The sequence below is a fragment of the Rhinopithecus roxellana genome, chromosome 6 (assembly GCF_007565055.1).
Source record: "Rhinopithecus roxellana isolate Shanxi Qingling chromosome 6, ASM756505v1, whole genome shotgun sequence".
Classification (NCBI taxonomy): Eukaryota; Metazoa; Chordata; class Mammalia; order Primates; family Cercopithecidae; genus Rhinopithecus; species Rhinopithecus roxellana.
The window spans coordinates 17,330,771-17,354,680 of NC_044554.1; the positions used below are offsets into that span (position 1 = coordinate 17,330,771).

The 23,910-nt window shown below is 38.9% G+C and overlaps 1 protein-coding gene across 2 annotated transcripts in view; it reads right to left on the minus strand.

Annotated features, from left to right (window-relative positions):
• The window catches only part of MAGI2 (membrane associated guanylate kinase, WW and PDZ domain containing 2), a 1,518,597-nt gene that overhangs the window by 103,215 nt on the left and 1,391,472 nt on the right, over positions 1-23,910 (minus strand). For both annotated transcript variants that reach the window (XM_030933117.1, XM_030933118.1), the window contains 4 exons: positions 18,025-18,210; positions 15,832-16,003; positions 9,829-10,048; positions 8,323-8,466 (listed from right to left, as the gene is read on the minus strand). In XM_030933117.1, the coding sequence (XP_030788977.1) occupies positions 8,323-8,466; positions 9,829-10,048; positions 15,832-16,003; positions 18,025-18,210 (722 nt within the window). The remainder of the gene's footprint in view (positions 1-8,322; positions 8,467-9,828; positions 10,049-15,831; positions 16,004-18,024; positions 18,211-23,910) is intronic.

The following is a 23,910-nucleotide window of genomic DNA, read 5'->3' on the forward strand; positions in this document are numbered from 1 at the left end:
ATAAACTTTCCTAGACAACAACCATAAATACCAGCAACAAAAAGGATTATTCTATTTCTCATTTTATAAGGTTAGGGTAGCATCAATATCAAAATCATTCCAGGATACTACAAGAGAATTATAGGCCAATCTTACTCAATAACATAGATATAAAAATCTTAAAGGAAATAACAGAAAATTGAATTGATCAATGCATAAAAATGACATATCATGAATAAATAGGGTTCATCCCAGGAGCTCAAGAGTAACTGAACCATAAAAATCCTTTAATATGATTAATCATATTAATTACCATATAAAAGAAAAAAATCAGATGATATTTTCTATGGATACAGAAAAAGTAGACAAAATTCAACATCTACTCATAATAAACTCTCCTAGCAAACTACTAATAGAAGAAAACATCTTTAACCTGATAAAGGTTATCTATAAAAATGCAGTAAACATCATGTTTAATGAAATTTTAAAAAGCATTCTCTTTAAGATTAGAAATAAACAAAAGTGCCTGTTTTGACCACTTCTATTCAGCATCATACAGTAAGCCAAGCCAATGAAATAAAAAAAAAAGAAATAAAGGGACTTAAAAGGAAAAAAACCCCAAAACTCTAATTATAGAAAATGTGATTTTTATGCAGAAAATCCAGAGGTAGGTACAGATAAATTATTTGAAGTAATAAGAGAGTTTAGTAAATTTTGCCTGCTGTAATTGGTCAATATACAAAATTCAGTTGCCTTTCTCTTCACTGATTATCAGTTAATTTTAAAATTACATTAAGGCTGGGCGCGGTGGCTCAAGCCTGTAATCCCAGCACTTTGGGAGGCTGAGACGGGCGAATCACGAGGTCAGGAGTTCGAGACCATCCTGGCTAACACGGTGAAACCCCGTCTCTACTAAAAAATACAAAAAGCTAGCCGGGCGAGGTGGCTGGCGCCTGTAGTCCCAGCTACTCGGGTGGCTGAGGCAGGAGAATGGCGTAAACCCGGGAGGCGGAGCTTGCAGTGAGCTGAGATCCGGCCACTGCACTCCAGGCCGGGCGACAGAGCGAGACTCCGTCTCAAAAATAAATAAATAAATAAAATTACATTAAAAGTACTATAGCCAGGAGAAGAATAAAGTTGGAAGACTGACACTACTCACCTTCAAGACTTACTATAAAGCCATAGTAGTCAGGACAATGTGGTATTGGTGAAAGAATAGACAAATAGATAAATGGAACAGAATAGACAGAAATAGACCTACATAAATATAGTCAACTAATCTTTGACAAAGGAGCAAAGGCAATGCAATGAAGAAAAAATAGTTTTTTCAACAAATGGTACTGGAACAACTGGACATCCACATGCAAAAAAAATGAGTCGAGACACAGACCAAAACACCTTTCACAAAAATTAACTCAAAATGGATCCCGATCTAAATGTAAAATGCAAAACTATGACACTCCTATAAGATAACATAGGAGAAAATCTATAAGACCTTGGATTTGGCAATGACTTTTTAGATATGACACAAAAGGCATAATCCATGAAAGAATTAGGAAGCTGGATTTCATTAAAATTAAAATTTTCTGCTCTGCAAAAGACCGTATCAAGAGAATAAAAGGACAAACCACAGACTGCGAGAAAATATTTATGAAAGATGTATCTGGTAAAGGACTGTTATCCAAAATGTACAAAGAACTCTTAAAACTCAACAATGAAAAGGAAAATAACCTGATAAAAAGTGGGCCAAACACCTTAACAGATACCTCACCAAAGAAGGTATACATATGACAAATTAGCATATGAAAAGATGCTCCACATCACATGCCATCAGGGAAATGTAAATTAAAACAACAATGAGATACCACTGCATGCCCAACAGAATGGCCAAAATCCATAACAATGACAGAACCAAATGCTGATGAGGATATGGAGAAACAGCAACTCTCATTCATCACTGGTGGGAATGTGAAATGGTATAGCCAATTTGGAAGACCGCTGGTTGTTTCTTACAAAACTCAACATACTTGTATCACATGATCCAGCAATTACATTCCTTGGGTTTTACTCAAAGAAGTTGGAAACTTATGTCCACACAAAAATCTGCACACAAATATTGATAGCAGCTTTATTCATAATTGCCAAAATCAGTAGTGCATCCAGACAATGGCATATTATTCAGCACTAAAAGAAATGACATGGAGGAAAGTTAAATGCGTACTACTAAGTGAGAGAAGTCCATCTGAAAAGGCTACTACATACTGTGTGATTCCAACTATATGACATGGTGGAAAAGGCAAAACTCTGCAGACAGTAAAAAGATCTGTGGTTGCTAGGGGAGGGAGGAATGAATAGTGGAACACGAAAAATTTTCAGGGTAGTGAAAATACTCTTTATGATGCTATCATGTGGATACATGCCATTATACATTTGTCCAAACCCATAGAATGTACAACACTGGCTGGGTGCGGTGGCTCATGCCTGTAATCCCAGCACTTTGGGAGACTGAGGCAGGCAGATCACCAGGTCAGGGGATAGAGACCATCCTGGCTAACACGATGAAACCCCGTCTCTACTAAAAATACAAAAAAATTAGCCAGGCGTGGTGACATGTGCCTGTAATCCCAGCCACTTGGGAGGCTGAGGCAGGAGAATTGCTTGAACCTGGGAGGCAGAGGTTGCAGTGAGCCAAGATTGTGCCACTGCACTCCAGCCTGGGTGACAGAGCAAGACTCCTCAAAAAAAAAAAAAAAAAAAAAAAAAAAAAGAATGTACAACACCAAGACTGAACCATACTGTAAACTATGGACTCTGGGTGATAATGATGTGTCAATACTTATTCGTCCATTGTAACAAATATTCCAGTCTGGTGGGGAATGTTGATAGAGAGGAGGCTATGCATGTGTGGGGCAGGGAGTATATGGAAAATCTCTGTACCTTCTTCTTAATTTTGCTGTGACCCCAAAAATTGCTCTTAAAAAAATGAAAAAAAGAAGACTGGGTTAAAAATAATAAAAGCATATATTCACTCAACACATGCATTTGTGTAAAGATTTAAAAAATACTGTATTCAAGAGTAAAAATAAAACACAAAAAGTACCTGAGAATCAGTCTAACAAGATATTTGCATTTATGTTATGGAAAAAGCTATAAAAGTTTATTTAAGCACTTCATGGAAAATCTATATAAATGGATTACATCATGTTCATGGAAAGATTCAATATTATGAAGATGTAAATTTTTCCACATTTATATATGAATTTCAAGCAATTCCAATAAAAATTCTAACAAGATTTTTTAGAAACTTGACAAGCAAATTCTAAAATTATATAGAAGGGCAAAAGCCCAAGAACATCCAAACACCCCTGAAGAATTAAGATGTGTGTCTGGGGGAGAGAAAGTTTCCCCATAAAAAAATCAACACTCATTAAAAGGTAGATAAGTATGGCATTGATGCAGGGATAGACAAATAGACTAGTAGAACAGTATAAAGAATCCATATACAGACCATTGCATTTACAGAAATTTAATTTATTACAGAGCTGTCATTGCAGATTGGTGGGGGGGGGGGTGGGTGGTGGGACAAAGAAATACTCATTAAATGATGCTGTGACATGTGGTTATCCCTATAGAAAAACTGAGATTGAGGTTCTACCTTATATCATACAGAGAAATCAACTGTAGGCGATTAAAGACTTAGATATAGAAAGTAAAACTATATAACTTTTAGAAGAAGATATAAGAGAAGATGTTTAAGACCATGTCTTGGAGAATGATTTCTCAAACAAGACACAGAAAGCAGAAACTATAAAAAAGAAAAAAGGTTAAGCCAATTACACTAAAATTAAGACTTTCTTATTATCAAAGAGCATCATAAAAAAAGTGAAATTACAAGCCATAAGCTGGCATAAGATATCTGTATCACATTAATTGATGAAAAATGATCACCAATAACATATAAGCACTTCTATAATCAACACGAAGAAATATTCAACAGAAAATGGGGAAAGACATGTACAGGCATTTTTTATTTAAGAGAGACATGAAAGTCTAATAAAAATAAGAAAAAATGATGAATATCATTTGTAATCAAGAAATGCAAATCCAAATCTAAAATATATCATTTTCTACCTACCAGAATGAGAGTTTAAAAGTCTGAAGTACAAATCTGTGAGTGTGTGTAGTAAGAAAAACCTTTTTACATGCTAATACAAGTATAACTTTCTATGACCACCTGAGACAATACTTTTGTGTTACTTAGGTAAGTTAAATTTGTGCCCTCTGAGGCATATAGTCTAGTCTAGAGAAAGTCTTGCATAGGTACAGCAGGAAAGATGTACAAAGATTGTATGAGTTACAACAAACTTGGAAGCAACCAAAGTGTAAACTGACAGGGAAAATCTCAAATGTCCGTAAAATGGAAAAAGATAATTATTATAGGTTGTAGCATATTCACATAATGAAATAATTTGTAGCAGTGAAAAATAAATGAACTATAGCTTTATGCACTAAACTTGGATAAATCTCATGAACATAACATACAGAAAGCAAGCCACAGAGAAGAACATGTACAGTACGGTCCAGTTACATAAAGTTCACAAAGTGTGCAAAGCTAAATGATATAGTTGAGAGATACACACATCTGTGGTAACAATAGAAGAAATGTCAAGTGCTTTATTTAGGAAGGTGGTTTCCTCTGAGGGCTGGAGAATAGGAGAATGAAATCATGGGAGCTTGGTAATGTTCTGTTTTTCAAGTGGGGCTATGGGTTCATGGGTCCTCGAATCATTGTTAGTATTTATACTTATTATATATGTTAGAAATATTCTTGTAAATGGTTTTATGTGTAATAAAAACAATACATAAACCAGGATGCTTTCGTATTGGCTAGTTATATCTGGTCTATAGAAGGAAAGGTGACAAATTTTAAAGAAGCTAATTTCAGGGAATGTTTTTTTCCATTTTAAAAAAAGATGGGCAAGTGGTATCTTTTTTGTGCATTGATTAGTTGAACAAAATGTTTTAGGTCATTCCAAAGCCCATTGCAGGCAGACTTTTGCATCATGTGAGTTTCAGAAAGTAGGTAAACCATTTTATAAATAAGCTTATGTGATGCTAAGTAGGCAATACAAATGGTACCCAGCTGCAGGTGATGAAGTTATGAAATAATGTTCTTTTTCACCATAAAAATACATTTTATGGAAATGCGAACTATATTACACTTTTATGGAAACAGGAAAATATTTTACCATTTTAAGAGCAAACTTGATCTCCTTTCAGATTCTCTTTTAACTTGACTCTCAGATTTTTATTTAAGCACTTAGAATTTCTATTCTTTCTCTCCAAATGTCTCCTGATTTCTTACATTCCCTGTTTTACTGAGCTTCTCCAATATTATTTTTTATGTTCATTATTTTTTGCCTGTGTTTTCTATTTAGTTTCGGTTTTTAATTAGGTTATATTCCTAGGAGCTTTGTATCAGAGATTTATTCACTAGCTATGCAAATTTCATCTCTCCCAATTTTGTTAGACTATTTTACAAATGTAAGTCTTCTTTTCATAAACAGATCCAGTAGTATTTTCTAATAATTTATTATCCTTTTCCTTAAAATCTGAATGTCCATTGTGTTTCTCTTATGACGCCAGCCTTCTTGAGTGACTGAAGAAAAACAACCAGACATGACAATGATATATCTCTATTTATTATTCCCCTTATTTTCTGCATTCACAGATTGTGTTTTGTTTTGTCTATTCAACTTTTAATACATCAGTATTAACTGATGTTGAAAAACCATCGAGTATAATAATTAAAGTCAAAACTTGCTACTCTCCAATGGTTTTTTGATAAAGCGAATACAGTAGTTTCCCCTCATACCTCTTGCATATATTCCAAGATCCCCTGTGGATGCCTGAAATCATAGGCAGAACTAACCCTATATACACTGTTTCCTCTATCTATCTATCTATCTATCTATCTATCTATCTATCTATCTATCTATCTATGTATCTATGATAAAGCTTAATTTACAAATTAGGCACAGCAAAGGATCAACAACAATAAAAAAATAGAACAATTATAACAAAATGCCAGCATCACTACTCTTGCACTTTGGGGCCATTACTAAGTAAAATAAGTGTTACTTGAACACAGGCGGTGTGATACCATGATAGTCAATCTGATGATCGAGAGGGCTGCTGAGTGACCAATGGGCAGGGAGCATCTACAGTGTGGATAAAGGGCTGCTTCACCTTCTGGGAAGGACAAAATTTCAGCATGCTACTCACAATGCTGCACAATTTAAAATGTATAAATTGCTTATTTCTGAAAATTTTTATGTAATGTTTCTGGATTGCAGTTGACACAGGTATCTATAATAAAACCTCAGAAGGTAAAACCTCAGAGATTCACATGAAGAGCTTCCTAAAACATAGCCTGGTAACCCCACTCCTAGAGTTTCTGATTCAGCAGGTTTGGGTGGGGCTAGAGATCTGCATTTCCACCAAGTTTCCAGGTGATGCTGATGCCAGGAACCATGCTGATAACTATTGTTCTGGCTTAAATTCTGTAAGAAAGAGGAATCTTTTCCTGCAAGGGTATTTCTCTATTTAGGCTTCTTTGCCTTGGGAGTACTGTATATATACAGCAGTGAGTCATTTAGACTCCTTGTTAAAATACATGGCCACTGTTTGCAACCTACAGAGACCAGCCCTGTAGTCCACCGTGGGTCTCTATCTCTCACAGGGCTCTGGCCATTTCGCTCATGGTCTTCCTGCTGTGTTTCACTTGCACTGCCAAGATTAATTTTGTTTTACTGAACTACTTGTGAGCTGGCCTTACAGCAGGTTAAGAAAGTGTCCTTCTGGCTTATAGGAACGTTGTAGAGCCAGGAAACCATGTGGAGGTCCGTCTTCAAACCAGGGCTAGACGGGGTAAGAGGAGGGTGGTGCTAGATCAGGGCGAGGGCTGCCAGTCTCTGGTGTCAGCCCTGCCTGGGTTTAAATTCCAACTCGGAGGCTTCCCAGCTGTCAAAGGATTGTGGTGGGAGGGAGAAATAAAGACATGATGTGCCTGCTTTCTGCTTTTGGACTGTGGATAATTCCCTGACTTGGAAATGCGTATCACAGAAATGTAGACTTGGTGGTAGAAATAACAGATTCGGTCATTAGGGAAAATTGGTTGGTGAGGCTCTGCACAAGAACCCAAGGTTCCGGAACCCCAAAGCCACAGCTTTTCTTTATTAACTTAAAGAGGCAGGAGGGAGGGCAAGAATAAATTCTAGATTTTATTCATACACACACACAAACACACACACACACACACACACACACACACACACAGAGAGAGAGAGAGAGTAAAGAGACTAATATTTTATATTGTTAACAAGCTTTGTTTTGTACCCTTAAATGAAGAATTAGTTACCCATCAATCAGATGCCTCAGAGTAATTATGAAATGAAAAAATCTACTCTCAACTGTATACTCTAATTGGAAAATTTCTAATTGCTGTCTTTTTTTTTCCCTTGAGACAGAGTCTCGCTCTGTTGTCCAGGCTGGAGTGCAGTGGCGCTATCTTGGCTCACTGCAACCTCTGCCTCCCGGGTTCGAGCGATTCTCCTGCCTCAGCCTCCTGAGTAGCTAGGACTACAGGCGCATGCCACCATGCCCAGCTAATATTTTTGTATTTTTAGTAGACATGGGAGATGGGGTTTCACCGTGTTAGCCAGGCTGTTCTCAATATCTTGACCTCATGATCCACCCGCCTCGGCCTCCCAAAGTACTGGGATTACAGGTGTGAGCCACCGCATCCGGCCCCTGTTGTCATTTTTAAGAACAACCTGTATCCATGAAGCCAAATCCCTTTTTCTTCTAATGCTTCTGTCTGCATTAGACAAAAGACCAAAAGACCAGTCAACACAAAGGAAAAATTTCCCAGAACTCCCGCAAAACTATGTGATTAATCAATATGGGGGAAAAAGCACAAAACTAAAAATAAATTTCAAAAGATTCAACCTTAATGAAAACAGAATCATCAAACCGTAGAAAGAATTATGGAGCAATAATGTTTCCTTTTCAAGCTATTTCTTAGATTTCTTTCATTTGCTCTTTAGAAAAATAGTACTTTATTGAGGTTAATCAATTAGAAGGTCATAAGCAGAAAAATGAGAATGAGAGCTATTATAAAATAGCATTTGGTCAAACCTTTAAGAAACTGGGTCATTATGAACTAGAAAGAAGGCAAACCTACAGCAACTGTGCTTGACAGCATGCTTTAGCACTCTTCCAATACCACAGTGGGTTTTTCTTTCAGAATTAAGTAATTCTATAAAAAGAGACTGTTCTTACCCTCATCCTCCCATTCCTTATTGCTGGTCCGTCTTCTGCCAATCTCAACACATACAAATCCATTTTGTATTCCCTTCCTCCACGAATGCTGAATCCAAATCCTTTGGCTCCTTTCTCCATGTCCACAGTGAAATAATCAAAATCCTTTGGGGTTGGGGAGAAAATGGAATAAATAATTGTTTAGTTATCAGAGAAGCTTCTGTGGCTAGTCTCTGTGTTCTCCTTCTCTCTCTTAGTTAATGTATTCCACATGACATGATGTTGGGAAAAGTCGTCATCTGACTTCATAAACTATCCAAATGAAAGACAAAATTCCAAAGGTTTGAGCAGGCCACAGCACAGTTTACGTGGTCATCAAAGAATACTGTGTAGCTTGTTTATTTTGGTATTCATCAGTTTATTTGGCAAACGTGGAATGATTACAGATAGGCCTGAGAGACACCATCTTTCCTTTGACTTTTCTCATTCACTGCTGTTGAGCACCATAAATAAATGTCAGGGGTGTGTGTGTGTGTGTGTGTGTGTGTGTGTGTGTAAATTACAGAGTTTGCTAATTAGAAAAGTGAAATTTAGTGGGATCTGATAATTACATGTCTCAGTTGCACAGACTATTGAATATCAAGTTGGAATGTACAAAATCAATTTCTCTTTTACCTAAAATGCAGTATATCCAAGATTCTCTGATCTTCACTATTCTTAAAATCTTTGGGTGTAAAGGTGATCTTCAATTCATAATAAAACACAATGTAATCTGATACATTTGAGATTGTACTTAATTTATATCTTGATATGTAGTTATGAAGTAGGAAGAATTTTCTAGATACCAAACTCTGGTCTAGACTCTTTTCATAAATGTTGAGTCCTCACCCTGGCCTGTAAGGAAGACTCTCCCTTTAGGAAACTGAATCTCAGAGAAGTTAAGGAAGTTGACACGAAGTGCATCAACAAATAATCATAATAACCGTGACACTGGTTGTGTAGACAGAGAGTTGTTGGCTGTGGCAGGCGCTACACTCTGGATTGTGAAGCCAGGCCTGGTCTTATTCTTATCCACCCGGGCTTGGCCCTTTATCACAGAGTGGCAGGTAGGGGGCCATGTAAAACACTATGGACCTAAAATACCTCCACTGCTAGCATCTCTACAATTTTCTGCATTAGCAGCACTCTCAGAGGTTCCAGGTTAAAGCATTTTTAAAACTGTGAAAAGGAAACGTACAGGGAGTTAGCTAGTATTAGCAGGGATTAGTTTATTCCATTACTACTCATCCACTATTTATGTATTTATCTATATTTATTTATTTATTGTCCTGCTTTATTCTGAAATAGATTTATTTATCCAGCATGTTTTTGAGGATGCAGGTGTTACCCCGATGTTACCAGAACTAGGAATAGAACTTCAGCTGTCTATCCCAGACAGGTACTCTTTCCTCTTCCTCTCCTATTTCATTCCTTGCAGTTCTCTGGAAGCCTTAGTCAGGGCCCACTCTGCTCTCTGGGAGGAGGTACCTGGGGTTGCCTGTAGTCCGACAGAGGGTACTGCCTGGTGTCAGGGGAGTGCTGCCTGTAGTCCAGCAGGGGAGGCTGCCTGTAGTCCAAAGGAGGGGGCTGCTGGTAGTCCCCTCCTGGGGGTTGCCTGTAGTCCAGCGGGGGCTGCCTGTAGTCTGTGAATGGAGGCTGTCGGATGTCTGGTTTCACATCTTGCCTTGCTTTCACTTCCGATCTGTAACTAAATCAATGGAAATGGGATTTGCTTTGGTAACTCTGCATTCTAAGGAGATTAGAAGATCACATGGTCTCCAGAGGTGGTCTAGCCATGGCAGCTCACACAAACCACTCCTCTCGGTGGTCCTGTTGGATTTTCAGGATTATGAGAAGATTAAATATTATTTAAAAATCTCTGACAAGTGCCATATTGTATACTTTTTATTTGGCTCCTTACGAAGTCAAGGTAAAAATGATGGTTCAACCAGAACCTTGTGGAAAAGGACTCATGGATGTTCCTCTTTGACTTTGGCTATTTAAAAACTGTACAGCCACAGCAAATCTAGGGATTGAAGCACTGAACTATACATCCCAAAACATCAGCCTATCTTAACACTAGTAAACCAACCTTCCTCTCTCACTCTTACTTTTTTCTCTCACACACACCCCTTGGCAGATCATTCATAAAAACATGATTGAAGTGATCTCTAATTATATTACAAATACACAATCAAAGGCTATTTTAACCTGCTGAGTTGGGTCTTTTTGAATATTTTACAGAGGTTAAAGGAGTGATGGTAAAATATAATCACCAACTACAAATCAAGTGGCAAGTCATTGAATCATTGGTAAAGTTGGAAACATATTACACAGAGGCTTAAATACTAGATCATAGCTATCAAGATTAGCATCAAATACTACTGTAGTCATAAGATGGAAGAGAAGGCAAAAATGTTTATGTCTAACATTTATCTCTTGCTTGCTTGTAGATATTAGTTACTGATGAAATAAACACAGAGACCAGAGCTAGGAGTTTAGCATTGCTTTGTGAATCCAAACTGCTTTAAGCTGAGGGGGTTACTAGTTTCAAAAGAAATAGCCAATCCCTACCACTATGGGATCATTAATAAGGTGAACTGAAAAATTATCAGCATGGTATGGAGGCCACTTAATTCTGTTGTTCATTACCTATTGCCATGGCAACAGTCTATAATGAGCTACCCAGGGATGTAGGTAGATTGAAAAATACATTCTACATAGTAACAATTTTATTTAAAATTAATTGGAGGGTATGAGGAATTGAGAAAATATTTAGCAGCAAGAAAAAGCTCAAATGTGTCGGGAAAACTGGTGCAAACCAGTAGAATTCTTACATTTAAGTTTAGATTTTTTTTTTTTTAAACTGGCTGATGGTCTTACCAATGCTGATTAGTATTAAGTGTTTTTAAAAATCACTTGCCTGAACAATTGCCATTAGTGTAATCTAATATTTGGCGAGGTCACACTGAAAGTACATGGCAATAGATGTGATTATTTGGGGCTCTTAGAAGGGGGTTAGTAATATAATTATTTTAATCAACCCTTTGAGTAAGTCCCATTTATTACTTAACCCTGTAGAGGAGAGGCATTCCTTTTGTGAGCTGCATAATTTTGGTTTTGCTTTATACCTCAATTGTCCACTCGCCTACTGAGAGCATGCATGCTGAGAATAGGATTATTTAAAATATACTTTGAATAAGATGCATAACTATGCAAATGCATGCATTAAACAAAAGGAATTGAACTGGATGACATTTGTCAGTGTGTGTTGGTTCCTTTCTGGAAATAGCTTGTTTGGTGGTTTGGATGTCACACTGTTATAGCATAGTCACTTTATTTCCACGATCTGTATGGTATTGATATGCAATATCCACTGTGTGTTCTATTTCCAACCAAATGTGTCACGAGGTATGGCCAAAGAGGGTGAAATGTAAGAATCTCCCCCAAAGTAACACAAATGACTAAAAATAGGAGCAGATGAAACTTTCAACACTCGCATCCAGGTCATCAAGTACTCAAACTATATTCTACCCCGTGTTGTCTGTCAGGATTTTAAGTTGAACTACACGTTGAAGAATTCTTTAATAAGGAAAACATGCTAAATTTTTTATGAGTGTTGCTAACTTTTAAGTGAATAATATACCAGCTAGGGCAAAAAATTATGTTGCTTTGAATGTGTGAAACACTTTAAGGAAAACTCAGGATTATTTTTAAAAACTGGCACTTTAAAGTTGTTTTACTTCTGAAAGAAGATCATCTATATAACCCTTCACAGCTATTATTTCCATTGCTGAAGATACTTTAGAAATGATAAAATCAGACTGCTAATGGTAAGTTCTAGCAGGTTTTTGTGGTATGAAAAATTTCCAGAACAAATAAATGCTACCCATGGTGAGAATGCACAGCTCATGGGCCCTTCAAGAATCACTTCTGGCCGGGCACGGTGGCTCATGCCTGTAATCCCCAGCACTTTGGGAGGCTGAGGCTGGTGGATCACCTGAGGTCGGGAGTTTGAGACCAGCTTGACCAACTTGGAGAAACTATGTCTCTCCTAAAAATACAAAATTAGCCAGGCGTGGTGGCACATGCCTGTAATCCCAGCTACTAGGGAGACTGAGACAGGAGAATCACTTGAACCCGGGAGGCAGAGGTTGCAGTGAGCCAAGATTGCGCCACTGCACTCCAGCCTGGGCAACAAGAGCAAGCTCTGTCTCAAAAAAAAGAATCACTTCCTGTCCCGAGCATCTAGAGTTCAAAGTCTGTGAAAGAAGTCAATTTCCAATGCTCTTTCACTGCCCTTGCCATCTTAAACCGCAAATATCAATTGCCCTTGCTAGAGAAGGTGAACTCTGCTATTTATACTTAGTTTTGAAACATATTCCATAACAGCTCTTCCGTTGTTTTCAACAAATGCTTCTCCTTGAATAGTGTTTTTGCTTATCTTCATATTGAACATATCTTATACTTCCTGAGCACACACCCAAAAGATGTTAAAGGACTGAGAAATGGGGAGAAGTATATGGGGTGTCATGGGAAGCCAATCCAAGAGTAAGTTCCACAGGAAAAAATATCACTCATTCTAACTCACAACGTACACATTCGCAAGCAGATTGCCATTTTATTTTATCCTGCTCTAACAGGGGAATGGGCTGAATTTGACATGTAGGGGGGCACTGCTTGTACAAATGAAGAAATAGGAAATTCATGCCATGCACTTGGCATATAAACTGTCTTAGAGACATCTCCAGCCTGATCTAAAATAATGGCAAAGAGTTTTCCATCTGATACCATGGCCATCTTTAAATGCAATTAGGAAAAATGTTTCTGGCACCTGTAAGATTACTGAATCTCTTCATTCACAGGCAAACGAGACACCACCAACAATCGCAGAGTTCAGCCAGGAAACCTGAGTGCCAGTAAAGGGCCCTAGAGTTGGAGTGGGCACTTCCTGGGCTGTTAATATAGTAACAGAAGCAACATATCTTAGAAGCAATGTAGTAGTAGAAGAAGCAAAATACCTGAGAACTCTGGGCAAATATGTTGGTGACTTATAAACATTTGGATTAGGTCAATCTGAATCCCAGAGCTAGGAATATTTCATTCTGCAGTCAGGATGTCCAAAGACCGCTGCTTCTGTGATAGGGAACAAGGTATCCCAGTTGTGAGCTGGTAGCAGATGGGGCATGACAGTGGCTGCATCCAGCTGTTGCTCTCCCATCAGAGCTATAGCACACCAGGGATGAGCTCACCCACTCAAGGCTGGAAGCAAGAGCCATGTCCAGGGAAATCCGACTCTGGAAAGGAGAATGGAATGTGGCTGCGAGATTAATCGACGGCGGTAATAAGTGTCTGAAGCTGGCTCGGGGACTACTGGGGCACTCAAGTCCTTCCTCTTGAGTCTAAGATGAATTCTGGGGAAAGCCAGTGCAATCTGTTGAAGTGATAGACGTTGAGAGCAAACACTTCTGGGGCTCATTACTGAAACACTCAGGACTTACCCTTCTTATGGCTTGTCAAATTCTCACCTCTGCATCATTTGTTTTATGGGGCTTTTCTCTTCCTTGCATATATTAAAAACATAAGCAGCTGAGGACAACCAGACATTTACTTTTCTATGAAAGCAAATGGGAAATCAGTAGAATGAGGCTTTGTAGAAATACCACCTGTGGCACAGGGAACACCGTTTGCTTTGCAACAATGTGAATGATGAACCCAGAGAGTTCTGAGAATCAAAAACAGAGTCTCACTTCATCTTCACCATCGTGGGAGGAGAGGGATGGGAAGCAGATGTTCGGAAAACATTAGAATCATTAAAAAGGCCAGTGAGGAGTTCGCATGCAGAAGTGTTTCTGTGAGTTGTTCTGTTTTGTTGTTGTTGCTGTTTCCCATGGAAAGGGAGAAAGCATCATGGGAACACTGCTTCATCTTTTTCTTTCATGGCTCAACCGAACCCAGGCTCCCTGTTACATACAGGCCACAATAAGAAGACAATGTTGTTCGTCTGACAATGTTTTTCTGGAAGTTCAAAGTGTCTTATTCATTAGTTTGTGATGCCTATCTCTAATGCTATGTGTGGAATAGAAGAACCTCATTAGATTGTGGGTAGGAGGATGTAACGTTATTATAATCAGTAAACATGCTAATTTATTTTATTTATTTATTTATTTATTTATTTATTTATTTATTTATTTATTTTTGAGACGGAGTCTTGCTCTGTCGCCCAGGCTGGAGTGCAGTGGCTGGATCTCAGCTTACTGGAAGCTCCGCCTCCCGGGTTTACGCCATTCTCCTGCCTCAGCCTCCCGAGTAGCTGGGACTACAGGCGCCCGCCACCTCGCCCGGCTAGTTTTTTGTATTTTTTTTAGTAGAGATGGGGTTTCACCATGTTAGCCAGGATGGTCTCGATCTCCTGACCTCGTGATCCGCCCGTCTCGGCCTCCCAAAGTGCTGGGATTACAGGCTTGAGCCACCGCGCCCGGCCAATTTATTTTATTTTTGAGACAGAGTCTCACTCTGTCATCCATGCTGGAGTGTCATGGGAACGTTCTCAGCTCACTGCAGCCTCCACCTCCTGGGTTTAAGTGATTCTCCTGCCTCAGCCTCCCAAGTAGCTGGGACTATAGGCATGTACCACCATGGCCGGCTAACTTTTGTATTTTTTGTAGAGATGGGGTTTTACCACGTTGCTCACACTGGTCTTGAACTCCTGGGCTCAAGCAATCCTCACACCTCAGCTTCCCAAAGTGCTGAGATTATAGGCGTGAGCCACCACACTGGCTGGTAATATTTACTAATGCCTACAAATCCTTCGACATTCTCCCCACCTCCACATCTTCATCATTCTCTGAGCCATGACCTTTATGGTTCAATGGAAGCAGCCACCTCCTAACTGCTTAACCTGCATTCACCCTGCCAGCCTCCTGTGTGCTGTCTGCAGGGCAGACGAGGAGGCTTTCTTATAAAGCAAATCTAATGATAACACTCCTCAGCTGAAGACCCTTCAATGACTTCTTGCTGTACTTAAAGATCAAAACATTGAGTAAGCATGCTTACAAGGCCCTTTAGGGTTGGCCCCAGCCACCCTCACTGGCTTCATCTCACATCATACTCTTCTTCTGCCACTCCATTTATTGGCCGTATTTCTGTCGTTCATACTGCATGCTTGCTCCTGCCAGAGGGCCTCTGAGTAAGTTCTTCACTCTGGACTCCCTTTAACATGCTCTTCAGCGGTTAAGCCCTGCTCATCTGCAACTGCTCACCATTTCTTCAGGAAAGCATCTCTCTTTGTGAAGGACAGACATCAGCTATCTTAACTAATAAAACCATATGTATAACACACATGCAACCTCAAAATCACACAACAGTACGCATGGCAATTTCCACTTTATGAAAATCTCTCTCTCAGCCTGTCCTGTGCTGTGCCCAAATGCTCCCTCCTCTCCCCACCCCATCACCTCTCAGAATCACAAAAGTCAGAGGAAACTTTACCTATTTTCATGTCCTTGCAGCTGAAGTGGTTGAGGTGGTGCTGGCTGGGCGACGGGGCTGTTGGGGGTGGCTGGGCTTGGCTGGGCCAGGGGACTCTGCTGGGCCAGGGGACTCTGCTGCGCCAGGGGACTCTGCTTCTCTGAGCTGGGTGCCGAGGTGGGGCTGTTGAGCTCTGCGATGGAGAACCACAGTGGCAGATGCAGTCAGGTTAACATTGATAAGGGGAAAGAGGTGACCAGAGGTGGTGACTTTGCCTCTGCTGATGACTCAGGCTTTGGTTATTTCCGTTTCTGCTAGGTTTTTAGATAGCAGGTTAATCTTATCAAGTTCTAATACCATTTCTGAAACTTGTAGTCTTTCATTAATGATCACTATGGAACAAGGCTATGAACAGTATCTTGTCATTCTGCGAGAGGAAAAGATTACCAAAAAACCTTGTAAAACTATGAAAAAAATAATTCAAAGGACTAAGCTCTAAAACATGCTCTATTTTTGCAGCATTGCTTACTGAGAGAAAATGGATCAGCCACCACTTTTAGCTTGTAATAAACAGTCGGAAGAGTCTTCCAAAGTGTGGATAAGGAATGAACCATTAAAAGGAAAATGTTTTTTACAATCTTTTCCTCATCCCTTGTCAGTCTTATTACCTCATAGCCCACTGGACTCCACATTTCTACAGAAAGAAAAAAGAATGCTGGACACAAGAAGATTCACAAAACTGTTCTTTTAAATAATTGCTTCTGGACTTCTTTCCTAATAACATCAAATTTTCAACTGAAATTGACTATATATTGGAATAAGGGCCCAACAACAGATACATTCCAGACTCGGAAAACTGAGAAGTATTTAGACTTTCAGTGAGCAATCTTGTTTGCAGTTAATTTCCGTTGAATTGTTTATACATGTTGGTGTCTGCGGATAGTAGGTTAAAAAACAGCATGGCCATTTTCTTTTCTCTTCTCTTTTTTTTTTTGATTGGGTAAGAAAAGGGAGGTGATCTATTAGCATTCCCCTATAAACTCCTCTCCCTTGCCCTTTTTCCCCCCACAGTCCAAATCTTTTAATTCCTTCTCCATTTATATCAGGGTTTCCCAGACTCAGCCCTGCTGGCATTTTGGGCTGGGTAAATCTTTCCTGTGGGCAGCTGTCCTGTGCATTTTAGGATGGTTGGCAGCATCCCTGGCCTCCACCCACTAGATGGCAGCAGCATGCCCATCTCAACCAAGACAGTCAAAAACGCCTCTAGACTTTACAAAATGTCCCCTGGAGGGACAAAACCACCCCCGTTGAGAACTACTGTTTTATATTTAAAGTCAAGTGGCTGTTTAGCCATTTGCTGTCTGCATGTCAGATAATCCTAAAATGGAATTGTGGCTGAATAAAACAGAGGGTACCAACTTGAGTGAGCCCATCAGCCTCTGTGTGGGACACTCATCAGTGAGCTCCAGAAATGTAATTCTTCAAATGGTTGAGTCAGCAGCCAGAAACTAGTCATGAACCCATTGTCTCTGGAAATGGTGAATTTTCGGTGCGGGGATGTTCACAGCTCCATGACCCTCTAGGGCATGGTTATGAACTGTGATGTTCACTACTCTTCTGAGCCTCAGCGGGGAGTCCTTGTACAGACAAATTCAAAAGGCTCAGTGGGAATTTTAAATTCTTACCAGATGCAACATTTTCTAAATGAGCTCTCTTTATACCACAAAACTTCACATTTTCAAAATCAATCTGACTTTGAAGAATTCTCTAGAGATTTCCTGTTAACGTAAATATTTTTTTCAGATTTGTAACTATCACCTCTGTTGAATGAATTCTGACTTAATACAAGCATAAAAGGGGGTGCCCACAGGAAATGATTGAATAACCTGGCGTCTCAGAATTCACACTATTTGCTAAAAGGCGAAAGATTTATGCGATCTGAAGAGAAACCGGAGTATATGGAATTCACACTATTTGGTCTGCAATGCCACATAACTTGACCTCTGAATGAGACAGGTACTGAATAAACATGATATGGATTGCAACTGAGTGTGAGTTTTTGCAAAAGTAGAAATAATAATCAACCTCTGACACTCTGACACCACAGTGACGGCAGGCAGGTGCACTCCACGACCCTGGCGGGCAGGCTGAGAACAGCCGGTGAGTGTGTCCGTGTGTTGACCGCCTCTCTGCAAGGCTGCCTCAGGCACTCACCCTCCTGAGGAATGATGCGAAGGGTGACACTAAGACCTGCATCCTTGATGAGCTTCACGATGTCAGCGTGAGGCATGTTGATGATAGACTGGCCATTCACTGCTAGGATCCGGTCTCCCACTTTTAGTTTTGCACAGCGATCTGCAGGACTCCCATCAATGATGCGTCCGATTTTATGGGGCACAGCTAAAAAAACCCCAACAGAAATAGGTATCAGGGACATCACCAATACATGTTCTTTCAGTCCCAGCCCCAAAGGAAACAATGAAATGTCAGAATTCCTTCCTTCGTTAGTATATTTGCCTTTTGAAATCACACTAATTTCTATCAAATGGGGTCCTGTGCATACTACTGAGACCAGTTTCTAAATTCAAGTCCTTTGCAGTGATAGGCCAATTCCAAACACAGACCAGGGGTTCTCAAACTTTGGGGTGATCATAATTAACCTAGAGTTAAAAAGACAGCTATTTGGGCCTTACTGGGGACCATCTGAATTAGAATGTCCAGGCAGGAGGTGAGGACCGTGAGCTTTCTAAGAAGCTCCTAAGGAGATTCCAATATATATGAGTGTTTGAGGATCACATAGAACTTTGTGCCCTATGAGCTCGTATTCTAGAGACAATAATCAACAATTTAAGAAAGCTACAATAAATGCCAGAAATTCAAGTTCTTCCCTTTTATTATTTTATTGAGAGGAGAAAACAAGGAAGGAAAGAAATATGTGTTAATATGGGTAGTAGCCACTTGGTAAAGAAGTTATAACCACCTTCCCACTCATGTACTAAGCTTTAAAGGTTGATGTGTTGTCACATCTTATCTCTTCTTTCTGATTTACTTTTATATGGTGCTGATATCTTGCTAATGTCTGATATATAATGTGTTTATTCAAATCTACAATGCCATGGATGGTAAGGCATACTTTTATTTTATATGCCACAGGAAAAAAAAAAAAAGAAACACTGTTAACTAAATAATGATGCTCCATTGACTATAAGATGCTCTCCAACTGTCAAAATATTAAAATATAAACATGTTTAGGATTGGTAAAATGTTATATGTCTTTTAAAAACAATATACACTTTTTTTTTTTTTTTTTTTTTTTTTTTTTTTTTTTCTGAGATGGAGTCTCGCTCTGTCTCCCAGGCTGGAGGGCAGTGGTGCCATCTCGGCCCACTGCAAGCTCCACCTTCTGGGTTCACGCCATTCTCCTGCCTCAGCCTCCTGAGTAGCTGGGACTACAGGCACCTGCCACTATGCCAAGCTAATTTTTTTTGTATTTTTAGTAGAGACGGGGTTTCACCGTGTTAGCCAGGATGGTCTTGATCTCCTGACCTCGTGATCTACCCGCTTTGGCCTCCCAAAGTGCTGGGATTACAGGTGTGAGCCGCCGCGCCTGGCTTATTTTCTTTTTACTATTTATTTATATGTGTGAGGAGAGCCACACACATGGAAATACAGATTTTCCTGGCAGTTTGACTTCAGTGTAAATGTTTAAGTACCTACCAAGATAACTATTTCTGGGGTGGACATCAATAGTATACACTGCATAAACTCCCTCAAGGAGCTTACCAAACTGGAAACCTATTCCCTTTCCTTTCTCCCTTCAAGACTGTGAGCCCCAGCTCAGAAACCTGTCAATAATTCTGTGTTGTTGCTCCCTCTATGGAATCAGGTACTGCTTTGATCTGTGAAATATGCAAAAATGCAACCCACCATTCAGTATGTTTCAGGGATGTCTATTCCTTGAACTCTCAATCTTGCACATGCTTTACAGCGAAAGGCAGAACATTAGTTAATAACCATGGCAAGAAAGGACAGTTAGTGAGTTAATGAGCCAGTACTTGTTCATTCTTCTATTGTGAAATGTTATAGATAGCATATGAAAATATTGGCTGAGCCTGTGTCCCTGAAGTGAAACTCATCATGTTGGAAACTCAAACACATTTTTATTTACCATAAGCGCAATAACTAAGAACGCCTTACGTAGATCATCTTAGAATCTTAGGACAATCAATATATTTTTCAAGTAGAAATATAATAACTCATTAATTTACTGATTTAAAAAAATGATGTAAGCATTGCAAGGTATTGGGTTTTCAACTATGATTAGGGTGAACTTTAGTTCCTGTTTTTGTCCCCTTTCATGTTCAACAGTGTCTTGGAATGTATGGTTCATCAATGATTTAGCCTCCCTAGCCATAATGTATATATTGTTATCTGTCCTGTGACCTCTGCAAAATTACCTAACTTCTCCGAGTTTATTTTTCAACAGTAAAATTGATATACTAATACTACTGACTTCACAGACTGCATCTGAGAATTAAATGAGTTATCATATGTAAAGTGAGTAGAACAATGCCTGACATGTGAGAACTGATCTATAAGTATTAACTGTCATTCTTTTTATTACTGTCATCTTTTAAATATTTCTCATATCACTATTAAGGGGGGTGTGTGTGCTTGTGTGTAGGTACCAACTTGGTTTCTTTCCACATGGGGTAAACCTGTAATACTGCTAGAATTGAAGGAACACAGCTTACTACAGGATTATACAGAGCAATATCCCCTAAGTTTCAACACAGGAAAATAGCTTCAGTTATGAAAGAGATGTGTTGGGTGGATTAGATAGACACTGGATGAGGTCAAGAGTCTGTGTTCTCTGATTTACAAAAAAGACGATGTTGCAGGTCTCTGTAGGAAAACATCAACTTGTAAGAGTTTATTATTCAAAGGGAAATCAGCATGATTTAAATCTCTTAATCACCCACACTGAGTCCTACACATATAAACACACACACTTTCATATTTATTGAATGCTATTAAACATTTTTCTTCCTACCTCTTATGAGTACCTACCTGAGCCAAGCACTGTGCTAAGTGATATATATGTGTGTGTATATATATGTATATATCCATTTAAAAATATCCTTAACATATCATATGAAATATTTGATATCATTACAAGTTTACAGTAGAGGAAACTGAAGCATATAGCAGTTATTAGTTTGTCCAAGGTCACATATGCCAAACAGGGCTTAGAACCCTAGTCTATCAGATTTCATAGCCTTTGCTGTTAGTGTAGCCACCACCCTGCATCTCTTGACTTTTCTGGCTCAGATCTCTAATCTATTACTTGCTTTGTGAGTATCTGGTGCTTTTATTTGATGAGTACAGCCTGCCTCTAAGCCAGGAACTAAACACTTCATAAGTGGTCCTGATTCACGGGTGAGTGGAAGTCAGGAACTTTGCCTGAAGCAGGTTCTTTGTTGCAACTGTCTTTTGACAGGCAAAGTGAGAGGAGGAGAGAGAAGAGAGAGAAGAGGAGAGGAAATTGAACAGCTCTTCAGATCCTGTTTAGTTAGGACATCACATCATGGTGTCATTCTTTTGTGGGAAGTAATTTCTTTGGGTTTTAGAAATACCGACATTTGAAATGAAATTTAAAAACATACTTCAAAACACAAATGGTATTTGGATGATTTTCTGTTTTGACTTATTTATGCCTCTGCTCTCCTCTATTACTGTAGATCATTTAAAATTTATTGGGCATAAAACCCCAAATGTTTTAAAACATAGATTTACACACACACACACACACACACACACACACACAGACACACACAATTTGTATGCTCAACAATGATAAACTATTACTTGTTAGTTTACAGGCAGTGTGGAACTTGCTTATTTTAAATCCTTATAGCAATAGTGTGAAGTAGCTATAAAAGTATAATAATCATGCTAATTTCACTATTAAGAAAACAAGTGTCCAAGCTACAGTTCAAATCCTTGCCTATGGCTTCAAACCTTGGGGTTACTCCTTTCTTTTTTGATATGTTGGAGGTTGAAAGCAATTTGAATTATGAAGATCAAGGGAACGACTGGTGAGACTTAGTTTAGAAAAGCTTGCTGGTTGAGACTTCAACATGAAAGTTTCACTGTAAACATACTTACTTGCTCATGGTAATAACTTAGTTTCAAAGCCATTTTAACTTTATTAGGGTGGTTGAAGTAAAAACTAAGATAAAAGAATAGAAATCAAAATAAAAGAATGAAAACTGAAATAAATTCAATGGTAGCCACATAAAATGACTGAGTGACTTGCATAAAATGTAAGTGAGCACACAGTTTAAAAATGTGTGTTCAGTAATTGAAAGTACCTGACGTGGTTTTATTACAAATGTTTTCTATTGGCATTTACTTTAATGAAAACAGTACTTGAAACTCTTGGCAGCTAACGGCAGCCTCACTTTTCCTTTACTAGGGTTTTCCCTACATATGTAAGTGCACTGAATGTTGATGTACAACAAATCTCTGACAAGGGGTGTGCTCAGAGAGGATTCTCTCTGAAAACAAGATGCAGTTCCATTTGCTCAGTGATAAAGTCTACAGAGCCTATGACCTAAATGCTTTCAGTGTCATGCTAATGGAATTACAGAGCAAGGAAGAGGCCCTGACCTTGGTTTCTATTATTGGGATGAATGGTACTCATTAATTCCCTGAGAATTGATGACTAAGGTAACTGCCGGAGCACAGTCCATTTAGACAGCATGCCTTGCAGACATGATCTGTCAGGCAGTAACATAAATCAAGTCTTTGGATCAGTCTTCTTGACACAGTGTGCTTAGGATACACAGATATTTGGGAAAAGTTGCAATATGTCATTTGGCTTTGGACATACTGACATTTAGAAAGGAGACAATGTGTCACTAGTTAGAAATATCCTTTTAATTGAAAATATATAAATTATGGAAAAAAGAAACCCAGTTTTCTATGTCTTTATTCCTTTATAGATAAAACAATATTGTCTCTTTATATTGTAACATGTTTTATATTTTCCCATAGATGAATGAACTCTTCTGGCTCTGCTCAATGTACCACACTTGTTTTGGTAGGAATATTCAGAGATGATCAGTTGGATTGGATGTCCTCTAAGTGAGTTTGGAAGGGCTGGATTCTTGGGGTCTGTCGCCACATCACTACTGAAAGCAGTGATCCTCCCTTTTTTGCTGTTGGGTTCTCTTCTGGGACCTTGTATGGTTTACCCCGGCTCCTTCAGTAACTGGTCAAAGTGGGCTGATCCAGCCAATGAATTCCTGTTGTTTCTACCTTGGGTCAGTCCCCGTAAAGAAGACAGGATGTTTACTTGGAGGACTTTTCTTGCTTTGGTGATAGATTCTTCCTGAAATCCTAAGGGAAGGGATTATGAGATCCCCCTTCTCTCCTTTTTCCTCATTATTTTTCTTGCTGTTTATGTGTATTTCACTTCAGAGAAAGAAAAGTCTGTGACTCGTGTTTACATTTAATTATCTTCTTGCTAATAGATCCCACAAAGTGGAGTTATATGTGGAGGAAAGTATTAAACAGGGAAAGTGGATTTTGCATCAATCATGCCAAATTTACAAGAGGGAAGTTCCTGAAATGAGCGTGAGAAAAATAAATACTTCAAAGGCAATCGATAGCATAAACTCTCATTAGCTCGCATTTCCATTAATTTGTGAAGGTTAAACAACATGTCATTAGCTTAAAGAGGCAAAGGAAGTTAGTTTGGGTTTAGAATCTGTGACCTGATGTGAAAATAAATGTTTTTTAAAAGTTGGATGATTCCAGTTGTTTTTCTTTCAATAATATGTGAAAATTACCTACTGTCTAGTTCAAATTTGTAGGTTGGAGCAGAAGGGGCAATTACTACATCAATCAACACATTTCGGAATAGCATCTTCTTAATAACAGACACTATGCTAGGCCCTGAGGGGAAGGCAATAATAAAGCAACACATGGTAGTTGCCCTCAAGAAACTCACTGTCTGGTTGGGGAGACCAGGGATAAACATATAAAAATATGTAAAGCCAAATGCAAATGGCAAATACACGGCAAATGTAACAT